Source organism: Empidonax traillii, unplaced genomic scaffold, assembly GCF_003031625.1.
Source record: "Empidonax traillii isolate 1590-97213 ecotype Southwest subspecies unplaced genomic scaffold, ASM303162v1 scaffold900:size397343, whole genome shotgun sequence".
Taxonomy (NCBI): Eukaryota; Metazoa; Chordata; class Aves; order Passeriformes; family Tyrannidae; genus Empidonax; species Empidonax traillii.
The window spans coordinates 20477-36736 of record NW_020956093.1 but is presented as its reverse complement, the minus strand read 5'-3'; the positions used below and the strand labels follow the sequence as shown (position 1 = coordinate 36736).

The 16260-nt window shown below is 39.8% G+C and overlaps 1 protein-coding gene across 1 annotated transcript; it reads right to left on the bottom strand.

The window, feature by feature from the left end:
* Positions 1–20: 20 nt before the first annotated feature.
* LMLN (leishmanolysin like peptidase) lies at positions 21–15658 on the bottom strand. The gene is made up of 17 exons (XM_027902643.1): positions 15491–15658; positions 15065–15162; positions 14933–14963; positions 14343–14425; positions 13758–13875; positions 12685–12863; positions 11961–12066; positions 11611–11705; positions 10652–10769; positions 9615–9722; positions 8812–8888; positions 8128–8238; positions 7303–7435; positions 6550–6709; positions 5633–5763; positions 4712–4922; positions 21–4187 (listed from the first exon to the last, which is right to left on the bottom strand). The coding sequence occupies exons 1-17, from the start codon at positions 15656–15658 to the stop codon at positions 4093–4095; spliced, it is 2022 nt and encodes a 673-aa protein (XP_027758444.1). The 3' UTR covers positions 21–4092.
* Between the last annotated feature and the right edge of the window lie 602 nt (positions 15659–16260).

The following is a 16260-nucleotide window of genomic DNA, read 5'->3' as shown; positions in this document are numbered from 1 at the left end:
AAAAAAGGACAAAGAGAATCAATTTTCTACAGACATTTTATTGAGGAACAGTTTTTCCTTTTTTTATAACATACCTTTTTTAACCAGTAAAATAAGTAAATTTTTTACTCCATAAATAACACAAATTAGCCCTTATATCTCAATCCAGCCAAAATCTGTGTAAAATAGTTTGTTTTATATTTACATTCTGTACCAAAATAGGAAACACATGTTCAAGGTCAGCCAGTTCTCTCAAAACAGTTGTTTTATCTCCAAGGTAAGCTTCACATTTGAAAGGCAACATTTGCACTTCGAAAGTCTGGTAGTGTAAGATCACATTATTCAGTGTACAAATAGCCCCAAATACTGAAAAGCAATACACACACATGAGCAGCACCCACACATCCAGACAAGCAAAAACTGGGGCCTCAATCTCTCAGGGAAGAAACCTTGAGCTGCTCAGCTGGCTGAAAGTCACTCCTTGGAAATGTGGGGAAGAAAGGACAAACAACTCCCTCTCTTCTGGAATATAATCAAGAAGCAAGATTTGCAGGACAGGGAGATTTAAAAACAACTGGCCCTCACGAGGAATCTGGATATGTCTGCTCTTAAGTGACATAAGTCTTCCCAATTTACTAATGCACCGTAGAAAGAATGAGCTGCCTTGGACTGACAGTCAATTAATGGGGGACATCATTCTCTTTCAGTAATTAACCTACATCAAAGGCCATGACAGTCTCCCAAGACTCATTTCAGGAGGAATAAATTGCTGCTCTTCAGTGTGGTTTTACCTGCTGCATTCTCCAGCCAAAAGCTATCCTTACTTCTTGTAATTGAAACACTAGAAAAATGTGTTACTAAAGTATGACTTCCCTTGAGTTCTAATTGAAATGCTTTGAACTACTGGGGTCAGAAAAATCCACAAGACTAATTTATTTTCCTAAGCAAACATGGAATGCTTTTTTTTTTTAAATTAAAACTGTGGATGTTAAATACTGAAAACGTTTCTGCCACAGGTGAGCTAACTCATGTAACTCTTAGCACAGCTTGCAGGGCTCCTGCTGCCCTGTGTACTCTGGTGAGAACACAAAGACTTAACTGGCCTACATTTCAAAGTTTTCAGGCATAAGAGATGCAATAGGATGGACTGGCCACCTACAGTCAGGACACCTAATGGAGCTGCCTGCAAACTTCATATTTATTTAAAAGCAATTCTGACTTTTACAGCATAAACTACACTTAAGGCTACACAACTGATTGGTATAAAGCTACATTTTTAGCTGTGTTCTACACTCAAAAATGGCTTATGCTTCCTACTGTATTTACTTTATTCTTAGAAACCTGAGACATGTTTTTACTTAATTCATCTTAAGATTTGGAAGTTCCCAGCAGGCTAGAAGCTGAACACAAAGACAAACACAACTGAGGTAGTCAGCTTTACTCAAATATTCTTTATGACAGTTACCAGTTCCTTGTCACTTTAAATTGAACTTGACACGTTCCTTGGCAGTTCCCACGAGGCTACAGCTGCTAACAGCTGCTGACCTACTGATGGGATATAATATGTTGCATTTTTCTGACTCGAGTACTTTCCCCACCCAACCACCCAAAGTCACGCCCAGTTCTGCAGTTCATAGCCAGCTGAAGGGCTGCACACCAAAGAAACTACGACTGAAATCTCAGATTGTTAAGGCAGTAGCAGTTTTACTTCACTGGATTCACTGATGCAGCTACTCAGCAGGTACTGGTGAACCTGACCACAAGAGCTCCAAAAGGCCCATAGATTTTTCCCTGTCAGTACAAAGCACTACAGCCCCTTTCTTTGATGAATGCATACAATTCAGAAGTAGGTAAGCATCGACTTTCTAAGCCATCTTTCAGCTAATTCTCAGGGAGACAGATTAAAAGAAGAAAAACCCTCAAGATAAACAACTGTGTAGAAGATAAAAATATTCAATTAAATATAACAAATCTCACATTTACACAGACGGGAGACCAGCATATCAAATACTGAACACAATAAATTAACACCAGTTAAAAACTTTAACAGGTATAAAGTTAACCAGAAAGTTCAGACAGTGCAAATATTCCACAGTAAGGAAAAAATAACTAGTAATTTCAAGTATCAAAAGCATTGTTGTTGAGTCATACCATTTCAACTGTATTATTGCACAACAGACAAAAAATACAATATCAACCTCTGGGACCTAAGATGTATTCTCAAACCTTTCTATTTTCAAGGAATCAATTTACCTTGACTGTTTTGCGGACACATTAACATGATTAGTGTTCACTTCTCAATCTTAGTAATTTGAACTTGTACCAATTTAAAGCATTAGAGTCCTGACTTATATTGCTTCTCTGAAACACTGGTTTAAGTCTAGCCTAGGCCTTGTATAATTCAAAGCAAACTTAACCTGCAGTTGAGAAGGGGGCCTAACCCAGTACAAGGTATTCTCAACTGTGATGCCTTTAGACACTTTTAGGTTGCACCTTACTTGCCCCAGCAGTGTCATAAGAGTTCCTTTAAATCAAAAAAAACAACAAACAAGTCCAGTAGGCACTAAGAATTTCTTACAATCATGATGGAAGTCCTTTAATAATTTAAAGTTTAAATTTAGCTAAATAAATTTTACTCCACCTCCCTACCTTCCATTTTAGAAAGAGATCCTGTCACTGACAATTCTAACATCACAGCACATTAAAGAAGCAGAGTAACATCATCTATGCACGTTACCCTGGGCATGTCCACTCCCTCAAGTTTAACACTCTTCCAAGAGTGAAAACTATCCTAAAAGAACACACGGTGGATTGAACCATGTAACAAGTTTCTTTTACTCTGGACGAGATTATTTGTTACCTATTATAAAAACATCCTTACAAGGGTCCTATAGAGCAGCTCTCCCTAGCTTGATGGATTTACTCATTTCCTTCCTCTTCTATATTTTGTCATTATTAGTTTTGTAGCAAGGTGTACCCGCAAGTGATTCAAAATGTCTGATTCTCAACTTATTGCAAATAGTCAAATAATCCACAGTATTTACATGTGCAAGAAAAAGTGGAGGTGGAAAGGAAAAAAAAAAGGAAAACAGATTAGATTTTCCTTACACATTCAATATAGTTTTTGGTCTAGAGACATCAGCATGGTCCTGTAAGATTATAGCTGCCATTGCTATGGTTTGCCCTTCAACAAAAAGCGAGAACATTTGCAGTTATGTTCATACTATTTAAGAAAAAATAACGCCATTATTCATTACTTAAACAAACCAACAAAATAAAAAATGATCATAAATTCTATCCCAATTTTACAGTCTGGATATCAGTACTGAAATGCCCAGCAAATTACTCTGAGAATATTCAAACATTTGACATATTAAATTGCACAGTAGAACTGGCACATGCTAAATGAGAATGGGATTTCTAGACAGTTGTCTTCATTACCAGTCATTTTGTGCATGTAGGAAGATGCAAGTGAACCCCAAGAATCAGCTGCTTTACCTAGTATGAATTCTGAGAAGCCTCAAAGCTGCAAAATCAAGTTGTGGTGACAACTGCCAACCACTGGTCTATTTCATTAAATTATTCCTTCACCCATAAATTGTAAGAATTGACGAAACAAACTAGTTCCCAACCTGTTTAGGCCTGGGTTATTAGCAGTGACAACAACTGAATTTTACAGGGCTTTCGACTAAACCACTGAGGTATATTTCCAGTTTGAGGATGCTTTGCTACCAGTCACACAACAGACATAACAAAAAAACCAACCCTCAGTTCTATTACAGAGAGTTCTTGTTTCAGATCTTAACTGAATTGCCAGGTAGTCTAACACAGTTGGCATAGTGGATCTTGTTACTGAGTCAAAAAAACCCAAAGGTTGCAATTCAGGAAAATACTGGCACTTATTGAGATGACAAGGTAAATTTTCCTCCTCTCAAAACTCTGGATGCTTTTGTCAGCACCTCCCTGACTGCTGTCTGCAGCAATACTTGCCAGGAGAGATGAGGTTCAGCAGAAGACAGCTTCCTGCAGAGACAAAATACTCTGTGCTCCACAGTAAGGAGTGCAACATAATAATATATCATCTCGGAACATCTTCTGGCCCCGAGCTTGACTCTATGCGCAGAGAAACAATCCCATTAGCAGGGGAATTAAGTTGGCCATCAGTAGCCAAAGGGTTACAACCAGGCTGGATGAGCAGGAGCATAAGTCTAAAATAAAAAACCGAAAAACCATAAAGCTTATAAATTTTATATTTAAAGAGAAGATAAAATAACAAAGAGAACACTAAAAACCACGAAAGAGCTAAAACAAAGTTCTTGACTAAACATTAACTGGTATTTAGTGAATTAAGCTTTTTACTTCCCTCAAAAAGAAAACTGACTCCAATCTTTCGCGTACTGGATTACAGCACTAACATTGCCAATGGGAAGTTACACAAGTGAGAACTCACCACGAGGTGATAGTTTTAAGATTATAATAATGATATGGTCTTCATGACATGACATGAAGGAGTTATGTTTCAGACACATTTCTCCTGTGTTAGTCACCATTCTGCACGGCTGCACAGCAAAAAGCAGTGCACCTTTGCTATCTTCCTTTAGCTCCTACACCTGGCATCTTTGAATAGCCATGGCTATCCTTTCCTGTTCCTGACAGTCAGAGCTGGCACAAATCTTTGAAGTTTTCAGATATCCAATATTAAAGTTTCAATTCAGCAAATAAGGCAACCTACCAATGGGTGCAGCTCTTGTTAGGTTAGAAGCCGGAGGATCCCGCTCTGGGGGACAGGAGTCGCAGAAGTCCGAACAGGCTGGGCAGAGCAGATTCCCAATGTGTATCCAGTCATTCATCTGGATGCTCACAGTTAATACCTGACCTGAGCGGCTGCACAAGTACGCGGTGTCCTTGACCCAAACATGCAGCCCTTGTGGAGAGCAGGACACCTTAAAATAAGAGAGTAAGAGTCAAGTCTGTATTACAGTTTATCATAATGGGGGTTTGGAGGCTCTTTCAATAGGTAAACAGGACATTCAGTAAACACCTGGTATCAGAGCACAGATGAACTGCAAGTATTTTAATGCACTCAGAGCAACTATTCAGTTCAGGAATGCTTTAAAGCACTGACTGTACTCCTTTTGTGCAATGATGCAGATCATCAACTGAGAACGAGTAAAACTTGGCTTCTGCTCGTGACTACTTTTTTGGAGTTGTGCAGCTGTTGAATGTGACACCTTTAGTGAAGAAAACGAGGATAATCAAAAAGTACTGACGTTCAAAGTGCTTTCTACCTCTGAAAAATCAGAGTGACTAATTAGCATTAAACTTCAACAACAGAACATTGCATTTCATTATTCCTTCTTACCCCAGTGACACTTTCTCCTCTGATAGAACGGATGATGTCCCTAGCAAGACTGGAAGTAACACACAAGCCATCCCAGAGGTCACACACTTATCTAAATTACAGGTTTATGGCTGGAATACAATTGTTTTCAAAGCATGTCAGATGATCTAGAGATTTGAGGCAGAGAAGATCGTGTTCAGTGTGCAGATGCAAAGTTCTAAGTCATAGCCTATATTTTATGTCTGACTTTTCCGCTAAGTGTTAATTAAAAACAAAACAAAACAAAATGGTAAAAACCCAACACATACTTACTTGGTAACATCCACTACCCCAGTCAGGGTAACTGACTTTCCTCCTGCACTGTTCCATAACAAAAGCGGATTTCTGAATAACACATACAGAGTTTGGTCCATATTTCTCTGCACCATAGTTTTTAGTAGGATCTAAGGTAGAAGGAATATACTGAATTGCAACTTACTAGATAAACAAAGTCCACATCAATTTAAAAGCCTATAGATGGTCAATATCTCCACATGCAATTTAAAGTTCACTTTTGGAATATTTCAAACCGTTAATCATTATCAATTCGGTAATTATACCATCTTGAAAATAAAGTGAGAAGAAACCAAAGATTTTAAAACTAAACCAACCAGTCAACTAAACACAAAAAAAAACCCAACCAGCAAGCATTTTCCATCAGAACTATGTGGTTATGTTTGCCCCCAGGGAGTGACAGCTTTGATTTCTGGCTTCAGGGCAGAGGGTGTGTGTTTGTTTGTTTTTGATATAACTGCACAGACAGGTAATATCCTCCAGCATTTTGGAGTTCTGTGATACTGAGCATGCACACACTACCCATGTTCTAGTAATTTGCAAAGCTCCTGGCCTTGAACAGAAAACCCACAAAGGTAGAAAGTGGAATTATGTTTCAGACACTCAAAAAACAACCAACCCACCCACCCTAACTCTTTGTGTTATATCTGGATCATTTGGGGTTATTATCTGTTCTGCTCTTAGGCAATTCTTGCATTAGATGTGGGAGTTTGCCTCCTAGGTGCACAAGGTAGTTGTGCTATGCTTCCCACCCCAGCACAGTGTTTACACAGCTGGTAGGGTAAAACTTGACTTGTGAAAAAATTCATATCCGATTAGTTTGAATATACATCAAGTCCATTTCAAATTAAGAAATGCAGTCTCTGTAATATCGTACTGAAAACCTGAGTACTGACCTGGTTGGTTTTCAATTATTCTGCAGTCTGAACTGCGTTGAAATTCACCACTTAAATGCCAGCTGAATTCCTGACTAAAGGGACAATAGTCAGCAATTTCTACTGAGCCACCATAATAAGGCAATTCTTCTGCTGGTACTCCATTAAGATTGTCAAAGTACTGCAAAACAAAATACAGTAGTGAAGCAGTTCGTGTAAAGACAAGTGTACAACTGTTTTTAAATAGACCCAATATTCTTACACCTGTAAGAATATCAGCTGTTACATTCAGGAATGCTGTTAACAGCAACTTAAAACACCCATGAACCAGATAAACCAGAAGTAATTAAGAATATGTAAATATGCAGAGATTCACATTTGTATGTATCACTCCCCACTCCTGCCCCTGCCTCCCTCTTTGTAATCAGTGCAGTCCTTGGGATGTAAAGAGAACACATTTCTCAGTGTGCAGTGACACAGGGCAGCAGACAGGGGGAAGAAATAGCCCAAACAAAACATTCGGAGGGATTTCTGTTACACAGCAACTTTTCCATCTGGTATTTGGTTAGATGGCCAAAAAACCTCCTTATTCTTTTATTAATATCACAAGGGGTTTTTTCCAAACTCCTTGTAATAAATTAGGTAGACATTTTTCACATTATATACTCTTGTCTACCAGTTCAGAAGACAAAAAGCCCAAAAATATAATCATCTGGCTGCAAAACTCAAAAATGAAACCACTTCAGTTATTTGTTAAAGTAAGATCCATTATACCTGATATTCCTGAGGTAACTGCTTTGGAAACTTCTGCAAGTTGCACACTGCTACTGCTCTTTGGTCCTGTCTGCAGGTTAACTGCAAAGGATTACTCCTCAAAGTGTCACAATATGGACTGATTAATTGCCTCCTCAAAAAAGAAGAGAAAGAAAAAAGAATAAAAATCCTATTAGATCATTTAAACTGGTTTACATAAACAGTCTGCCTAAACTCTTTTTTCCCATTCTCCCCTACACTCACTCAATGACACAAAGAAGCACCAACTTCTTCTTTGAAGGCTAATTATTGCTATTTGTCTGGTTATGATCTTTCAGAATATCAAGCCAGTGATCAAAATTACAATGCACTTACCTATTTGGTTTTAATGACACTGCTTTGTAAAATTTTAAAAAAATATACAAGCAAAACAGGCCCACTCTGCAGCTGTGTCCTGGAAATGTATGAGTATTGCAAGAAACAAACAAGGCAGGCTTTGTTTTGAAGATGCCTATCATCTCCCTTTGTTGCTTTAAGTACAGTCCAGTAATGCAAAATGACACAGGTTGCATTTCCAATTAAAAGGGACAAAATAGGAAGGCAACCACTTTTAGATTAAGTCCTACCCATCCTCTCTGAAGCACAGCCTTCTCATAGTGTAAGTGCATTCTACACCCTAAGATGTTTGGCTCTGTATTTTTTGTACTGAGTGGGACGCAGGGCAGCATTCCTTGCTCGTCTGTATCTGTCCCGACTTCTTTTTACTCTGTTACCTTTGAAGGACAAATTTAAACAAGCATCAAGGTTTTCTCTCAATTTATTTTTTCTAAAAGACTATATCCTTACTTTTGCCTCTTTTGGTCAATCCAGAATTTGCAGCTCTTCATTACAAAGTCACAGCCTTTATTGCGTCCCCAGTCTAATTTCTCTGCCATGCTGTAATTTGCTTTATACCACCTGTAAAGGTATTTTGAAATAAGAATATAGTTACTTCAAAAATTAGTGTTCTGGTTAATAAAACTGCAGTTCAAAGAACTTCATACTATGCCTTAAGGTCTTCAAATGAAGAAAAAGGGAAACTGCATCCCTTTCTGCCCGTAACAAAATATATTACAATTACACTGTTTTTCATGTCCCAATGAACTAGAAGAAAATTTCATGATCTGCAAAGGAACAATGCATTCAGAAAGATGATGTTTTAGGCAATTTCTGCTTTCTATCTGCAAGATTTGAAAAAAATGATCAATATGTACTGCATGCAACTAGAGAAGACTTACATTAGGAAAAAAGTAAACAGACTCTACAAACAGTATTATGCATTGCAATGCCTGTTTTTCTTAAGGCTAAATTAAGAATGGGTTTTGAAATACATGAATAAAAAAAATCATATGGGGTCTAACTCCTTGTTTAGTGCTATGCCAGTTATGATGATTATCTACTGTGCTGCAAATGGTAAGTCCAAACAAAATCAAGTACAATGAAAACCAAACACAAATGAACCAAAACACAACCCTCATTCTTAATTCCTACCCTGTGTCTTCCATTAATGCCAAGGTGATCCTGGAAAAGACTCGATTCTGGGTATGGGATCCAGTCATTGCTTCATTCTGAAAGTTACCAGTTACTATTAGTAAGCCACTGAAAATCATTATTGTAAGAAAATCCTTCCTATGAAAAGGCATTTTATTACCAGTCTCTTTTTACTACAGACAACCAAATCCTATCCTCCTTCATAAAAGGTCTGTCCTGAAGCATTTCCCTTCTTGTTTACCTCACTGCATATGCCAGTGACTAGAAAGTGTACCTCTGCCAAAAATCTAACACAGCACAAAGTTATAAATAAAAATTAGTTTAAATGTCAGGAGGGAAATAAGTGTTTTCTTGATCAGACTGGGTTCTGGAAGACAGATGGCAAAAGCCAATGCCAGGGTACATGAACAGAGAAGATGTCAAGGTAATGAAGAATGATCTCATATTTGATATATGAAGCAGAGGGCAACAAAGCTGAATTGATTCAAAGGACTATCCCCCTTGCACTAAAAAGGGAGCAAACCTCCTCGAAGGGTAAATGGCAGACAGCAGTAAGAGACATTTAGTTTTTCAGTTATCATCTTATCTCAAACTCATACTCTGAAATTTAGCAAAAAGGTTAAGAGGTAGATGCCGCATGTCTGGATAAATCTAAGTATTAAGTACTGTTTGTGATGTATTTCAGTGAGGTTTGATATCCCTGCATTTTCAAGGTTCCAGTAGGTACCACACTAAACCTAAAAATCAAGGTGGAGGGAGCAGACATTCCCACATCCCCTTTCATTCCTAATGTCAGCACTAACCTCCAACAATCTCTTCTCCCAGTGATTGAGCTCAGTACCCATGCCACCTTGATTTTCAAGCTCCATTCCCTCTAGAATTGGACAATTAAAATGTTTTCGAGCTTCTTCCTAGAAAGAAAACATTTACAACTCTCAAAATATTGAGATGGAGACCCACATGACACCCTATTGCTCTAGAATTACCTTTTAAAAGTATTTCAGCATTTCATTTTCTACCATTTTATTTTCCTCTCAGTGTAAAACACTTCTACTCAGAGGCTGACTAAGCCACCAAGCACCCCAACAGAAAACCTAACACTCTGTCTACTCATCTCCTGGGAACAAATGAGCAAAACTAGGGGTAATTAATCCAAGTTTGCTCTATATACAGTGTTAGATTTAAAACAAACAAAAATATTATCTGTGGCCAAATATGACTAACACTATGACTTATTTACAATACCAATTTATTACACTTGACTATATGTTCTTTTCGTGGCACAGAGGGAGAGACAGAGGCGTGGGAAGCAAGAAAGATTTCCAAGAAAACTCAAGGAATTTATTTTTAAACATGACAAAACATTAACGGTATTATTTTGTAATCAATAAAACTAGAGAAAATATTAAACCAATGCTTTTAAAGAGAAAAGTAGAAAACAGAATGATCTTACAAACGAGAAAAGCAATGACAGCGCTATCTATTAAAGGAACAGGAACACTGAATAGGTGTCTCAGTCTAGGAAAACATTTGAAGAGTAGGATTACAGAATCTCTTCAACACCAGTTTTGCTTAACCTTTCATAATTTACTTCCCAGTGCCTTCCTTGTATATTGGACTTAATATTAAGTCCATTTATTTATTTCATGCTGTCTGCCATCCATTTTCCACTTTGGATCCACCCTTTCAACTAACTACACAGTCTTAATGGGGTAGGCTTTGGGCCATGCTTTCGGGGAAAGGGTATTCAGTGTTAGGTTATTACTTCTTAAGGAGCAGGGAATAAGAGAACACGATGGGAACCTTGGCACACGAAGTTTAAAAGTTACTCCACACTTACGACCACACGAGGTGTTACCAGAAGGTGAACAGCATGGCGCAGCATTTTGCCACCACGTACATCCCACAACCTCACTGCTCTGTGGACGACTTTACTGCTCCACTGATACAAACCTAGGCTGCAAGGAGAATGCTTTGGTTACAGGTGTTTCCCACAAAGACTTGCCACTGTGAAAAGATTTTTCTCCGTAAGAAACAGAATCACAGATAATCTCTCTGCTCCCTCAGGCTTCCTAAATTAAAAATTTTATTATGCAACATTTCTCTTTTTTAAGATACGTGCTCATTATACATACAACTCTGATGTAACAAGGCAAAGATTATTAAAAACATGTCTATAAACTCAAGACATATTTTTTACTGTTACCAAGAGGATAAGAAATGAAATTCAAATCCTCAGAATTGCTATTATAAAAAGGTGAACAAAGAAAGCTCTCTACCCTTCCACCTTAAAAAAAAATCCCTAGAAGAACATCTCTACCACATCAACTACATAAAGAATTAAAAAAGCAAATTGCTCATTCTGTAACAAGTCAGAAAACTCACACGGCAGACTACACACCTTGTCAGTTCTGCATAACTATAAACCTTGAATGATACATATCTCAAAAACAAACTGCACTGACATTAGGCAGTCTACAGAAAACACAATCCTTAATTTAGAGAGGTGTTCATCAGCATCAAAATTTAGGCACAGGTAATTGTAATGCTTAAGTTCAAGCCTCCTGATAAATTAAATCCTGTCTTAATTTGTAATACATGTCAATAATACAAGTGCTTAATGGCAGTGTAAAGAAAGACTAAAAAACCACCACACACCAATGTTTGAACATAATAAAGGCAAAGTGCTCTAATAATGGAATGAAGCTGGATTTTTAACAGGCAAGAATACATCCTAAAAAGGCAACAGGAAAACATCCTTCAATAGGAGTACCAAGAGGTTCAAAAAACATGCAATACCTTTCATTAAAAGGAGGGAGTCCATCTGCATATCTTGGTGTCAAAGGTTTTCCATCATCATCACGATAAAATGCAAACAATCCAGCAGAGAAACCCTTCAAGTTAAAAAACAAACACATGGAAATCTTTGGTAAGACATTCAAATCCAAAGTCAAACGAGATGAAAGAGTTCCCACCCTTGGCACAGAAACACTGGAAGTACTGTGCTCCAAGGCAATAAACACACAAATTTAAGTAGGTAAAGCAAGAGCTTTCCTCCATCGAACATCCTTCTCTTGCAACAAGCTGGAAGTATGTCAGGAAGCAGGCCCCAATTTCAGGGAAACACATTTTATAACATCAGCCCTCACCAGTGCATGGATGATCTCGTGTTTCACTGTAGACAACATGCCAATGAATTCCTGAGCTTGTGTTGAAATCATATTTGGACACAAATTGGCATATCCTGCTATTGGCCTGTAAGACAGTTTTAAAGTTACATGTGTTTCAGTAAAATACTAGCAAATTCAAATCATATTGACTTGAAGCAGCAGAAGATTAAAGAAAATAAAAATAAGTCCTTCCAAACAACTTGCCCAATCATCGATAAATGTTATATCTGTTAATAATTCAGTGACTAGTTTACTGTTGGGATGGGGAGGGGTGGGATCAATCAATCTCTACACTCAGTGGTCTGCACAGCTGTCAGTGACAACAGCCTAAGAGATCTGAATTTAAGTAAGACCCTACAGAGGTACAAAGCCTGTGACAGTGACTACAACTGAGGTGGAAACAAGAGCCACTTGCATTCTCCTATAAGTCTGTGAACACATGACATTCACTCACCCAGAAAGAGGATCTTGAGATAAAGTTTAGGCATTAACAGTGGAGGATTAGCTTTAACTCATGTGACTCAACTTTGCAAGTTAAGCACTATTTGATGGCTTTGTGGTTTTACATAAATACTGTGCTTGTCTATTTCAGTGACTCCTACCTTGTTACACAACACAGGTAGACAATTAAATTCCACATCTGAACAATTCAAAACATGAAAGCTTAATTTAAAAAAGAGTTTGCAACAGAGGGAATACTTGCCTGTCCATTTCAGCTTCCAGCTGGCAGTAGGCTGCATATGCAATGATATTTTCATGGCCACACCTTTCAGTAGTGAGAGCACTAACGTAGAGCACAAAGTCAGCATCTCGAACCCCTTCTTGGTCAGGTGAGCCAGTGGGCCTGCGATGCCAGTCACTGTCATTGTACACCCTGCATTGCTTTACAATATTCACATGGAACAATTAAAACACTTTAGCTACAATCAGAATTTCTTATGATGATTTAATTAGCTTGAGGCTGAGAACAAATCCCATTGTAAAACAGCAAAAGGTAAGAAAACGCCCTATGAAGATGGTAAACAAAATCAGAGTCAAGGAATAACTTTCAAATGACTAGCTCTTTTGATTTATCAGACACCATGAAGATGGCAGCTTTAAAAAAAAAAAAAAAAAGCCTACGAAGCTTCCCAAAATTAGCACCCTGTATTCCTACAAATCAAAAAAAATTTCAGAAAAAACCAAACAAAAACAAACAAACAAACAAAAAACCAGAGCCAGTATATACAAGTAGCAAATGCATTTCTCATATAATCGTGTATGTTTCTAATGTGCAGATGAAATGTAAAGTTAAAGTTAAAAGAAGAAGAGAAAGAAATCTACTGATCACATACTGCAGCTGAATCAAAAATTCATGCAAGAGAACATGTCAGAAACATTTCCTGCACCACGCTCTTGGGTCAGGGGATAACCTCTTCAAGCAAGGACTTTTAAAAAAATCAACACTTATTATTAGCTCTGTGAAAATCCAACTCGTTGATCAAGGTGAATAACAAATTGACTAGTAGCAATTTAATAAGCTTCAAATCTCATCCTCTCTGTGTACATCATTATAATGTAGGCTTAGAAAACAGTAACCAGTCCAGTTTTATTTGACTTTTGGTTCAACAACATAAACTACAGGAACTCCCCTTAAGTTGTTCTATTCTGTCCCTCAGACTTAGGGATCTCCCACAAAAAGATCACTTATGCACAGTTAGCAATATTAACTTTTTCATTATTTCCACAAACAGTAATCTTCCAAAGATTAGGAGCCACTTGGACAGCTGAGCTTACCTGGAGGTGTTCCTCAGGAACTATAACTGGCCCACATCTCGTATGCTCTGCACAGGCTTTTTGGCAGTATCTATGAGGGTCAGCTTTCCTCCTTAAATACTGGTTTGTCACACATTGCCTTGAATGAAACATGAAAGACAGTCATCACTCTTTTATTATTAAAACAAAACTCTAGAATAGTCCAAAAGCATTATATTGGTATTTTAATAAAGCTTTCACAGTGAAAATTGTTAGTTACCCTGCTAGGGAAGACAAAATGCTTCCATAGCTGTTAATGGTGCATCCACAGGTTCAAAGAGAGATTAGGAACGGGTTCATAAATGGGGTACGTATAAAAGGGAACTGGCAGCATGTATAGCCTTCAACATTTCTGACACAACAAATGCAAATGTCAATAATGGCAGGCTGGCAGATTTGTGAATGCTCCCTAAAAGAGCATCTGCCACCTCCACTGGGTCAGGTGGGTCACTGGTCTGATGCAGGATAGTGTTTCTTAGACTCTTATTCTATTCTACTTTTAAAAGCTATACAACACAATGTTAAATATGAAATATAGCGAGTGATTTTCAATAAACTTTCACGCACCTGCTTAGTAATATAGTACTTGTGGATTTGCGCACTTGAAACGTCTTCTCCAAATAAGATATAGCTTGGGGGAAGAGTTTGTTCTGAACAGGACAAGAAAATCAAAGTCACCCAGCAGCAGTGCAGACACAACTCACCAGAAAGGTATTAACTACCAAGTTACATGAAATGTGCCAGATGTTGTGGTACAGCAGAATAGGGATAACCCACACTCCACAAGAAGTTCAGTTATTATCAACATATCTAGGAAATATTTTGTTTCAGTGTTCCTATATTTTGTTATTGGAATTACAAAATGGGAAGGGAGCCAGTATTAATTTCAATGTACAGCTTCAAAGAGGTTTTAAAAACTATATACACATTTCCTACTGATACGTTTACAACCTGGATACAGCAAACACCTGTCAAACTACATTCGGCAGAACACTGGAATTATTTGGAATAGAGGCATAACCTATACACAAAGCCTTGGTTTCTTTCACTAGAGCATATTAAATTGCTGGTATTCAAAGCTTCTCATTAAATTTGCCGTAATTTTTTGCATATAATAAAATATGTACTCACAAAAAGAGGAAGCAAGTATAACATACCTTTATAAGGTGCCTTTTCTCAAGCAGCAAGCTACATTTAAAAAAAAAACAATCACGCTTTAGTTAATAAGGTTTCCACTCTCAGCTACAAAGACCAAAAAAAAAAAAAAGCTGCCACAACATTATACTCACTTCTCAACACTAGTGTCATATACAATCTTAATTCTTAGCTGTTGATCCACGTTTCGCTTCGATACATGATTTTCCTTGAGAGGAACTTGATACACAACCTGGCAAGGAGAGGAACGGGCCGCTGGACGAGGCAGCTCAGCGGGACAGACGCAGCACCCCGGGCCCGCTGCTCCTTCTCCCCGCGGCAGCACCGCTCCATCAGCCCCTTCCAGCCCCTTCCCAACCCTTCCCTCACCAGGAAGAACCGCCCCGCGCCCGCCCGCCGCCGTCACCGACCACACCCGCGGCCGCGGGGCCACACCCGGCACAGCCCGCCCGGGGGAAGCCGAGAACGGGCCGACCCAACAGCGCGACCGGGGAGCGGGGCACCCTCTGCTGCCCAACACCCCCCCCACCGCCGCCTGAGGAGCCCCGCGGCGGCCGCACCTGGCCACGGCTGGGCACGCGGTGGTCACAAGAGGAGGAAGCGGAGGGAGAAGGCAGCAGGAGCGGCAGCAGGAGCGGCAGCAGCAGGAGCCCGGTGGGAAAGGCGCTGAGCCCCGGGCGGGAGCGGCGGGCGGCAGCGGCGCGCCCGCCGCCCGGCTCGGCGGCCATCTTGGAGTGGCCGTGCGCCGCGTCGCCATGGAGGCAGCGCCGGGGGAGCGGCTCCCGCCAATGGGCAAGCGAGGGGGGCGGGGCGGCGGCAGCGGGCACTGCTGATTGGGCGCGGGGTCCCGAGGGGCGGAGAAGGCTGTGAGGGGGAGGCGGCGGGCGGGGCGCGGGAGGGCGATCCGGAGTCTCAGGGTCATTGGGGTGGGATGGGCTTTCAACATCACCGAGGCCGGAGCTCAGCCAGCGCTGCCGTTCTCACCACCAAAGTTTGACCCCGAACGCCACATCTGCACGTGTTTTTAGCGCTCCCAGGGACGGTGATTCCACCGCTTCCCCGGGCAGGCCGTTCCAGTGCTCGACCGCCCTTTCTGTGAAGTAATTTTTCCTAATATTCAATCGAAACCGTTTGAGGTTTAAACCAATGAGGTAATTTCCGCTTGTCCTGGCGCTTGTAACGTGGGAGAAGAGACCGACCCCACCTGGTGACAACCTCCTGTCTGCTATTTGTAGAGTGATGAGGTCACCCCTGAGCCTCCTCTTGTCCAGGCTGAGCCCCCCCAGCTCCCTCAGCTGATCCTCGCAAGACTTGTGCTCCAGGCCCTTCC

What these genes read in the sequence shown, in the direction of transcription:
- LMLN (XM_027902643.1), bottom strand. Translation starts at nt 15,658, where the DNA reads ATGGCCGCCGAGCCGGGCGGCGGGCGCGCCGCTGCCGCCCGCCGCTCC. An exon ending in GCGTGCCCAGCCGTGGCCAG is followed by an intron (nt 15,163 to 15,490) that starts GTGCGGCCGCCG and finishes TCTCCTTGCCAG; the next exon opens with GTTGTGTATCAAGTTCCTCT. An exon ending in AGAAAAGGCACCTTATAAAG is followed by an intron (nt 14,426 to 14,932) that starts GTATGTTATACT and finishes TGTCCTGTTCAG; the next exon opens with AACAAACTCTTCCCCCAAGC.